The sequence below is a fragment of the Oppia nitens genome, unplaced genomic scaffold (assembly GCF_028296485.1).
Source record: "Oppia nitens isolate AA-2021 unplaced genomic scaffold, nextdenovo-longstitch-racon4-pilon3 scaffold7_pilon_pilon_pilon, whole genome shotgun sequence".
NCBI lineage: Eukaryota > Metazoa > Arthropoda > Arachnida > Sarcoptiformes > Oppiidae > Oppia > Oppia nitens.
Window position 1 is genome coordinate 891,226 of NW_026533251.1, and position 11,498 is coordinate 902,723.

Consider the following 11,498-nt stretch of genomic DNA (forward strand, 5'->3'; position numbering starts at 1 on the left):
TTATTAAAATAGTAGTAAAATGTATAATATTTATTAATGTCTATTATATTTAATGTTAYATTTAATGACAATTACTAATATATTTATAATATCAGTAAAAAAATAGTAGACAAACCCATAGTATAATTGTTGTCCTAAACATCTCATACTATTCAATGCCATACATGAGTWCTAAAAAGGATAAAACCATATAATTATGATAATTATAATAATAATTTAAACATTTTTGTTTTTGACATTATGTATATAATTTTATATTTATATAGTTGAAAGTGTAGCAAAATTCATAGTATATTAATAKCAAGTATAGTTAAATTGATACTAATATATCAATACAATTAAAAAATCAATTTACTATTAGATGCAAAAAAAATATTTTTGCAAATAAATAATAATTACCTCAATAGCATATAATATGATATATATTATGAAGTATACCTTATACTTGAATATGTATATTATTTTCTTTTTGTTATTTATTTAACATAATTAGTCTAAAAGGCTTTTTGAAATACAGTATATAAAATATACTATATATTGAGGTTAATGAATGATCGACACAACAATAAAACAAAACACATTTTAATACTTCAATTGCATCCATAAAATCATGTACAGTATTTATTAAATGTATTATGTATTCAATGTGTTTATTATGTGTATTATTACGACAAATCTATGATGATAATAATAAAAACATTTTTTATATTACATATACCAATATTTATAAAAAAAAAATAATTGTAACATTAATAATAAACCTTATTTTTTATAATAAACTGCATAAAAATAGATATAATTATAATATTGTGACGGTTCGGGTTTATAGTTTACCGTCAAATAGCCCGTAAAGATAACTTTACGAAGCAATATGCAATGCGGGTTATGTTTGATAGGGAACTGTGACGTAATTACTGTACGGGTTGCTATATGAAGACTATTTAAGCGTTACGGTATATATGGATGGTTTATCTATTACGCCACAGTATATATGAATAGCCCATTCGGGGCTCTGGTCACTGGTAACTGCGCTATATATATATATGTAGTATTCGGGAGCCTTGTATCGGAGCTCGAGATGACTTATCCGGGAAACCGGAATAATAGCCAAACTCCGCTACACCTAAGGCTCACACTTACTAGTAGTCAATGATTACATTTTTATACTTTTCTAAAACTCTGATTTTATTGATAATTATAATGAGATAGTTAATGATTTACATGTATTGTAAATTACAGTATATTAGATAATTAATAATTAATTTAAGTTATTTATAACATCAATAATAATTTATAATCTTAATTAAACATTTAAACATAATAATAATAAATAGGATATTAATATAGAATTGATGATAATATTAAATATAGTTAATTATAATCAAATTACTTAATTTGATTTAAACAGTATTTTAAGTTATAATAGAGAATATACATAATAGCATAAATATATACAGTATAAATTAGTTATAATATCTAAAGTTAACTTTATATTTTAATTTGTCTTTGGAAGTGCTTAAGTGATGTTTTAACCATCACATTCTTCTACGGTTGAAAAAGAATTTTCGACATAGGAGAAAATTCTATGTAACGATGAGCGCGATGTTAATTCTTTATATTGATGTTTAAAGTTAACTTTAATAATAAGGTCTTTAAATCGAATATGTCGATAGTGTAGCGATATTATGATAAAGACAAAATAGTTAATCATGTCTATGTGTTGACTGTATGTGGACATGTGTGTGGTATAATATTTATCGCCATATTTGCGATGAATTGATGTATTGTCCAGTAATGACATGTGATAATAATTATTAATTTTTTTAACGGCATTGGTATTATATAAGCGGTTAGTTAGTATTTGTAGTGGCGTCTGTTGTTGTGTTTTAGAGTCAATGATTGAAATATTATCAACCGTAGAGCTTTCGAGTATTGCACGCGTATTTGTGTCGAAGATTCGATCACAGCGTTTACCGAAGTCTAGGTTAAAATATAGTTGAGTGGGTGTTGAGTTGCCGATGATGTATGATTTGTAATAATTAAGCATGACTAGGCTTTGAGTGCATGTGGAACGATCAGGGGACTTAAGCATATCGGTGTCTGAGAATTGACGACCGCTTAATCTGATGTCCAGCTTTACAGACAATGGTAGCAGAGGCTTGTTATTGTTACCGTCGGAGACTTTTATTTTAGTCTTTGTGAGTGAGAGACGACCGGAGGAGCACGACATCTGTCCGTGGCTAATCTGTGAAAAGCATCCGGCGCTAAGTGTTGCAACGACCGAAAACTTAAGTGCTTTGTGAGAAGTGTCACGACTTTGCTCGGTGTCATGTGTGTGAGGGACGGTTTGAGTGATATTTGTTTTGTCGGCTTTATGTATGTTAAATGACTCTTTGTGTGTGTTAGCTTTTAATGGTGTTTGTTTGCCGCGATTGTTATTTATTTGTTGTTTTACCGCGTGATTATATTTATTAGATGTATGTATTAGTTCTTTGCACCAAATATATAATGATAACATATCTCTTAGGTTTTCGAGGTGCATTGATGCCGTGTTGTTGTAGTGTTGCCGTGAATTGTAGATATGAGTGTTGGCAACAGAGGAAAGTAAACTTTGATTTGTATTGGTATACGATTGGTCTGTATACTTGTCTTTGCATTGTACAGACTTTGATTGTTTTGTTTGATGGACATCGGCTGTACCGAATTGTGATTGCATTTTAGACTTATCGATGTCCCATTGTGTGTATTTGTCCATAGCCTCGTCGGCGTACAATTGTAGAGCTTTAGATTTCAAGTGACATATTAGTTGATTGATGTGCTCGGTACCTGACATTTGTTGTATGGATAGCTCATATAGTTTGAGCCATGTTTTGATTTTAATATTGGTAATGTAACCCGAATATTTTGTTAATGACATATTTAAATAGTTTTTTAAATTGTATTTATAATAAATGTTATTTTAAAATGAAATAATATAAATATTATATATAGTAACCTTAACATTGGTTACGGAATCAAATGTTATAATAAATTGTTATATTAATAAATTGTTTTAAATATAAAGTATTAAATGTTTATAATTTAAATAAGTAACCTTAACAATTGGTTACTAAGTTTTTAAATGTTTTATAATAAATGTATTATAAATAGTTATAATATTAAATTGTTATAAGTATATGTTTATAATTAAATTTTGTATTTAAATTGAATATTATGTCACTAATGTTTTATAAATTATTTTGAATTGTATTAAATCTAAAGTGACTTTAGATATAGACTGTAGTATAGTATTTATAAATAGATATAATAAATTAGAGTTTAATAACTAAGAATAATAAATGATGCGTACAATTAAGTATTGATAAATAAGTGTAACTTAATTGTTTGATAATAGTTTGTATTAAATATATATATTTTTTTTAATAATAAAATTTTATATGTGAAATATAAATGTATTGAATAAATTTCAATAATAAATGTTTCGAACAATTAAGTGTTTATATGTGTATCTTAATTGTTTAATAATAATGTTTTAAATATTTTTAATAAATAATTGTTTTTAATATGTATGAATTTATATGTGTTTATAATAGTTTAATATTTATTAGTTTTTAAATGATAATTATATTGTTTGTATTTATAATAAGTTTAATTATTATTGGTATGAATAGCTAGTATGTATGGTATATGTCTGTTACTATAGTAGATTGAATTAAATTGATTTAAATGATTTTTAAAAGTAAACTTTATAATTGTATTGTAAACTGTATTATAATATTGTTTATACTGTTATATTATAGGTATGTATATTGAATTGTTTTTTTTAAATAGTAAATGGAAATTATTTTTAATTGAATGTTGTTATAGAGTAGACTTTATAATTGTGTATTAAACTGTTTAATATAGTTTAGTTTTTATTGAAATAATAAATTGTATTTGAAATTGTTAACAGTATTAAATTTATTTATTGTTTGATAGACTATACGAGTTATTTACGTATGATTAAGTTTAAAGTAAACTAACGTTAACTGTTGTCTATACTTTACAATAAAGTAGGTTTGTATGTTTATGAAAGAGTAACCATATATCGGCTACTAGTACTAGTGTATGTGAATTAAATTGAAATTAATGTTTAGTAACTACAGTATGTATATTAGTATTATAGGTGCTTTGTGTGCTAAATGTTTACGCTGTGTTTAGTGAGGGCTATATGTGTTTAGGTTTATTGCGGCTTACGGTATCGCGTGGCTTACTATCAGCGCAACTAAGGTTTACGCGGCTTACGATTGGCACGGCTGTGATTCGCGCAATAGGTATACTGATCGTCCACCACTTAAGGCTACGTAGATCAGACTTGTTTTTATTTGAGAGGCCCTAATAAGTGATTTATTTACAGCGGATATTGTTTCGGTAATATGTGCGCCGAGTATTGAATAAGTACATTAAGTGTACTGTAGTTATAGTGTAATTATACTGTTTAATAAGTTTTAAATAAGTGTAGGATTATCGGTGATAATTGCGTAGCATTTAAGTTATATTATTTGCAAATTAAGTTTATATAGATAGGCTACGGGTAATTACATTAGCGTGTAATTACTATTTAAGTTTACAGTAAATATATGGTTTGAATTGCTATTGATATGTAATTGCTATGTACGGCACTATCGTGAAAAAGTAAACTTTGAATTAGGCCGTATATTAAGTGATAAATATTGGGTGACTGATTTGTACAGTATAATTGTTTTTTTTAATGTACTGTAATGATATATAAATGATAAGTGAAGCGCAGTTATAATTGTATATGCATAGGCAGGACAGGTATTGTTTAAATTGTTGGTAATAATAGGTAAGGATTTGCAATCCTACCGACTGCGCCAAATGTGACGGTTCGGGTTTATAGTTTACCGTCAAATAGCCCGTAAAGATAACTTTACGAAGCAATATGCAATGCGGGTTATGTTTGATAGGGAACTGTGACGTAATTACTGTACGGGTTGCTATATGAAGACTATTTAAGCGTTACGGTATATATGGATGGTTTATCTATTACGCCACAGTATATATGAATAGCCCATTCGGGGCTCTGGTCACTGGTAACTGCGCTATATATATATATGTAGTATTCGGGAGCCTTGTATCGGAGCTCGAGATGACTTATCCGGGAAACCGGAATAATAGCCAAACTCCGCTACACCTAAGGCTCACACTTACTAGTAGTCAATGATTACATTTTTATACTTTTCTAAAACTCTGATTTTATTGATAATTATAATGAGATAGTTAATGATTTACATGTATTGTAAATTACAGTATATTAGATAATTAATAATTAATTTAAGTTATTTATAACATCAATAATAATTTATAATCTTAATTAAACATTTAAACATAATAATAATAAATAGGATATTAATATAGAATTGATGATAATATTAAATATAGTTAATTATAATCAAATTACTTAATTTGATTTAAACAGTATTTTAAGTTATAATAGAGAATATACATAATAGCATAAATATATACAGTATAAATTAGTTATAATATCTAAAGTTAACTTTATATTTTAATTTGTCTTTGGAAGTGCTTAAGTGATGTTTTAACCATCACAATATACATATAATATTCTTATTGTTATTGTAATTTTTTAGTCAACCAAATTATACAAAGTTTATTAACAATTTATATTTAATATAAATAACTCTAAATACTATATACTCTGAACATGAATAATATTAATTTTTTTATCTAAATAAAAAATTATTTATTAAATTTATGCAATAATTTTAATTGATTTTGAAATATTGGTTTGTCTTATGCAATCAATATTAATCTATAAATATAAAAATTATTTWTATTTYAGCAAATTCATATATAGTATACAAAAATTAGCATAACATCATTAAAATTATCAATATATTCAACAAAAATTTTAATGAAAAAAATGAGATATATATTGAGTGTGTGATATATTTATATACAGACACACATGCATACAATTAAAACGTGAAAAAATAATAAAAAATAGTATTTAAATAATAATAATGCATTTGTATTACTGWAAAAGTAGCCATAATTTTCAATAGTATACACTAGTAATTATTGTGCTATAAAATACTTACAGAATAATAATTAATAAATAATTGCAATCAAATTTCAAGGATAACAAACTAAAGCGCAAACGCGTCCAATATATTTGAATACTCTATAATAATATAATATAACACAAAACTGACCACAAGTTAATCATTTTGTAGTATTTTTATTATTATAATTAGAATATAACATAATAAACACATTAAATAAAAAATTAGAAATTATCAAAAAATATTAAATCACTTAAAAAGTTAAAAATTATTAAAAATAAATAATTAATAATTCATATAACTTGTCGTTAATATGTCGTTAATAAAAAGACCAGATTATACAGTGCGACAAATGGCACTCTATGATAATGACCAGGTGCTCGACATACTGTCCTCATTAGGCATTACGGTTGGCARTCATACTAATATAACCATGCTCAAAATTGATTCACAATGTCTATATGTTGCTGAAGATACAGAAACTGGTAAWTATATWATTAATAAACAATTAATTTATTATTGAATACTATATAAAATAACATTTTACTTATTTTTAATTAAAAAAAATATTATATTAWTATAAAATTTAATAGAATAAAAATATTAAATAAAAACAAAATATAAAAAACTATCAATTTTTAATAAAACATTACTAATATTATTTATTAAACATATTTATATTAAAATTATTGTTAATTAAATTTGATTGACACTATAAAAGGCAAGATATTGGGTCTTTGTTCTGGTTTTATCATTACTCGTGAGTTAGCATTTGTGGGCGAATACGCTGTCGTACCAAAATACCAGCGCCAGGGTATCGGTGCTGCATTGTGGAAACGGTGTATTGAACAYTGTTCCAATAAACGTAACGTAGCCCTGTTCCCAGAGCCCAAAACTGTGGCTACTTTCCGGGAAAAATCGGGATTTCACGTGATTCCTAACAGGCGTATGTTAGCCTACTCGGGTATACCGCAAACATTTGGACTCAACAAATACATAGACTATTGCGATGTCGACTATATCACTGGTATAATAGCACCTATACTATAGATAATTAATGAATAATTATGATTTTTAATTATTATTATTATTGTCTAAACCAACCCTAACCTAGTTAATAATTTGGTGGATGTCATAGAGTATGATGAACAGGTGACGGGCATCAATAGAGCTCAGTTCCTTGAGTATGCCATCACAGAACCGGGCACTATATCATTGATGGCACGGTATATTGAGAACGGTGTTGTGGCCGGTTATGCTATTTTTAAGACTACTAATGATAACTCTATAAGTCCACAGCCGTTGTACGCTAACAGTGATGAGATAGCGGAAGGCCTACTGTATAATGGCATCGTTAAGTTCATAGCATACGATACTATCTATTTGGAGACATGGGATGTGAATGAAGGTGCAAACGATTTAGCCTACAAATTGGGACTTACAGTCAAGCGTCGTATGCCTATTATGTTYACTAAAGAGGATCTRTCGGCTAACTATAAAAATATCTATTTTATTGGTCCCACAAGTTTTTATCCATTTTAGACATACATTACGTTACACTACAATAATAATAATAATATATCTTTATTTTTATAGTATTTTAATGTCCAATAATTGAATATTTAATTTTTGAAAATTGATAATTAAAATTAAGAAATTAAATATTTGAAAGTTGTATTATCAGTTAGYATGAAAATGTATTTTATTATCATATWTAAAATATTAATACATATTTTCTTAATTATTACTATGAATTGCACAAAAAAGTATTTATTATTTATTGAATATTAAAATCAATTCTCAAAAAATATATTATAATTACATAATATTTTAATTTAATTAATTGGCTAAAATAGTTATGTATCAATAATTTCAATGTCAAAATACAATAAATAAATATTCTKGAAATTAAAAAAATGTTTTAGTTTTTTTTAATACGTGAATTGATGTTAAAAATGATTATTTTACATACATTTTTTCAGTTGCTTTTATTTAATTAATTTAATTTAATTTTTAGTTAATTTTTAAAATACAAAATAAATTGGTTATTATTTTTTATATACATATATGTATTAATACTAGTAATAAATATTTTATTTTAATTAAATTGTTTTATAAAAAAATTTATYGAATTAAATTTATTAAATATATAAATTTTGATTAAATWTATTTTATAAAACAAAAATATASAGCACATAAAAATCATATAATTTTCGTAGAAAACTAAAAATATAAAACAAAAAATCTCAATTAATATAATTGAAATATAAATAAAATACTAATTATAAATATATGATAATTATAATGCACTAATATCTGCAAATGCAATATATTAATAATTATTTAAACACGTGTGAGARTGCATAATAAAATTATACATAGAATTATTGAATAGTAAATAAACAAATAATAACTAATACAAAAATTGTCATATAATTTAAACTAATTATAATATATTTTATTATAATTTAATACTATTACACTTTTAAAGCAATAATTGTTGAATATAAAGTACAAATACATTTAGCGGTATATATATATTTATAKTAATAGTTCATTATAAAATACATACATAACAATTATATTGATACTACAGTATTAAATAAYATACAAAATATTTATAGTTAAATGTGAATAATATTAAATAATGAAAATGGACACAAATWACCGTATGTTATAAGACATTCATCTATAAAACTATCGTTAGTTGTTTGAAAGGGTAGTTGTTTTTCATATGACTCGCGACCTATAGTTTGAGCCGTTATAAAGTCGCTGAAGTCGTCAATAAATTCTTCGTATAACGAGTCGAGTCTTTAAATAATAATAATAGCAATAAATAAAATAAAATAAAATYGACAAAACAAATAATATATTAATTTTCATATAATAATAAAAAGCTATTTTAGAGTTCATTACGTAAGTAAACTGTCAATCAATTGGCCAATTAGTCCACCATTTGGTGTCATTAGCGGTGTTTGTGATACTTCACAGATAGCTCTTTGAAGACAACTTTTACCAAATCGCGAGTGACTTATTGTSAAACTCTTTGTTTTATTGAATTGTCGTCACAAAAAAATAAGGGTTTGTTTTGTGGTACAATATATCCAAAAATATCCGCACCGATAGTCAAACCATAGAGAAAATAATCAATAAATTAATTAATTAACTAATTATTTTTTTATATAATACTAATATACAAACAGAGACAACAAAAATCTAGAAAAATAAATGCATCAATTATTTAAAAAAAACTTTCTCTGATATTAAATATAAAATACATTAATGTCTGTACAGTAGAGTGTTTGTCAAGTTTTTATTTTTATTTTTAACACAATTAGCTATAGTATCATATAATACAGTACACGGTATACCATATAAATGCTACCGGTGCTAAACACTCAATGTTTTCATCGTCTCATAATTAATGACTACCACATGAAAAATATTATTATTATTATTATTAGTGACACATCACTAAATTAAATGAATAATGATTTTTAAATAATTGATTTGTTTTACGCTATAATTTTTCTTTGCGCTATAATATTGATGTAATTTATTTATAGTACAGTATTTACTAKACATAAGAGTGACTGACCAGTGGGTAGTATACTATAGAGTCTAGTGTTGTACTAAACACAACATTACTGRATATTTGCAACATATTTATAATATGATTTTTATTGATACCATTCCTTTCAAACAACAAAATATTAATATAAATGCTTTTTTAACATTAATGTTATCATATATCAAATGTTGACAAAAAAAACAAAATGAAAATCACAAGCACTGGTTTTTTTACTATATGGTCTCAATGGACAACTGCCTACATTATCAGCGGTGATGGTTTACATTAAAATAAATAAATATACTGTATATTTACCCACACATACTGCACACRCATCTAATTTCACCTGATATAGCTGAGCCCTGGCAAATGATCGGTGACTTTTGACCAATTCATTTTCAACAATAGCCTTATGATTGTCCAAATGGTTAGCACCAGTAGCACCAATAATGTGCTTAGGATTACGATTGGTACCAATAGTAGAGTTACGATCAATAGGAACAGTACGCTGACCGGTAACAGTACCAGTGCTATGGGTATGAATAGTACTATTAAGGCCACCAGATTTAACTGTTGAGGATAACTGGTCCACCACTTCTGGTTCGACATTTGTAACTGGATTTATATTTGCTAAATAAAAATGAAATAAAATTGATTAATAGTTAACAAAATTATGGTCAATCATATACCTAATAATATACGAGCTAATGATGCGCCTAAAGATATATTAATTTTGTTTTTGGTTGACACACCTTTATGTCGGTTAGCGATCACCTGTTTGATCCAATCGGACATCAATTGAAACTGCGACTGAAAACGTACAGTAATAGGCAGTCCCAGTGTAAAACCCGACTCAACACTGCCGGTCAGTTCAAAAGGCACCTCTATTTTAGGTGTTATCTTAAGCACTCCATTACTGAACAGAAATAAACTATTAATAAATATAAAAAAAGTTTTAAAATTAAAATATCTATTTTGTTGAGTAYTGTATCATTGATTTATAGATATAATAKACTAATAATACTACTTTATTACCGTTGATACGACTGCGGACGTGTAGTCGTATTACTCGTCCGGTTAACTATTGTATCAAACTTTGAATCAATTGTTGTTTTACATTCAATCATAACAACTATAAAACTTAATATTATAGAAATGAGAAAATACTGACTAATGTGACAACAATTTTTCACATTTAAATAATTTTTATTTGTATTTTTATCATTTTCTTTAGCAAACATATTTTACTAACAAATAATATTGTTTAACATATGATGGAAAAAATATTTTATCAATTTAATAATAATCTATGATTATATTCATGAAAATAAAATTATAAAAAATTGAAAACATCAAGTTAATGACCACTATTTATATAGCTCTGTAATAAATAATAAAATACTAAATTAGCTATGTCATTTTGTCCATTTAAAGGTCATTTAAAAATGTTAGTTATTTACTTTAATATAATATATGAGAATAATGTTKACAATGATTAGACAAAATAAATAGTCAATAATTTATACGTCTATAATGTTATATTGTATATTGAATCGTAACAATATTTCAAGTTTTAATTAATTTCCCATTTATCTGACAGTAATTTTATTAATAATTTTATATACACTATTAATTCTAGTATTGATTTATCAATACTTAATTTTCCAATTAATAGAAAAATTATTAATGATTTATTTATTTTTATTATACATTTCTATGTCAAATAATTTATTATAAAGACATGAAATATAACATATTATTAATAATTGATTAATAAAACAGCAATTGATTAGAAGATATATCTTAATAATTCAATGTCTATCTATTAAACTCTAATGAAT

The 11,498-nt window shown here is 25.3% G+C and overlaps 2 protein-coding genes across 2 annotated transcripts; one reads left to right on the top strand and one right to left on the bottom strand.

Moving 5' to 3' along the window:
* Nucleotides 1-6,423: 6,423 nt before the first annotated feature.
* Nucleotides 6,424-7,628, top strand: LOC128963318 (uncharacterized). Its single transcript, XM_054309821.1, has 3 exons — nucleotides 6,424-6,571; nucleotides 6,808-7,113; nucleotides 7,201-7,628. The coding sequence occupies exons 1-3, from the start codon at nucleotides 6,439-6,441 to the stop codon at nucleotides 7,626-7,628; spliced, it is 867 nt and encodes a 288-aa protein (XP_054165796.1). The 5' UTR covers nucleotides 6,424-6,438.
* A 1,011-nt stretch (nucleotides 7,629-8,639) lies between these two features.
* LOC128963192 (uncharacterized) lies at nucleotides 8,640-10,784 on the bottom strand. Its single transcript, XM_054309689.1, has 5 exons — nucleotides 10,693-10,784; nucleotides 10,347-10,588; nucleotides 10,004-10,287; nucleotides 9,003-9,130; nucleotides 8,640-8,897 (listed from the first exon to the last, which is right to left on the bottom strand). The coding sequence occupies exons 1-5, from the start codon at nucleotides 10,782-10,784 to the stop codon at nucleotides 8,711-8,713; spliced, it is 933 nt and encodes a 310-aa protein (XP_054165664.1). The 3' UTR covers nucleotides 8,640-8,710.
* Nucleotides 10,785-11,498: the final 714 nt, after the last annotated feature.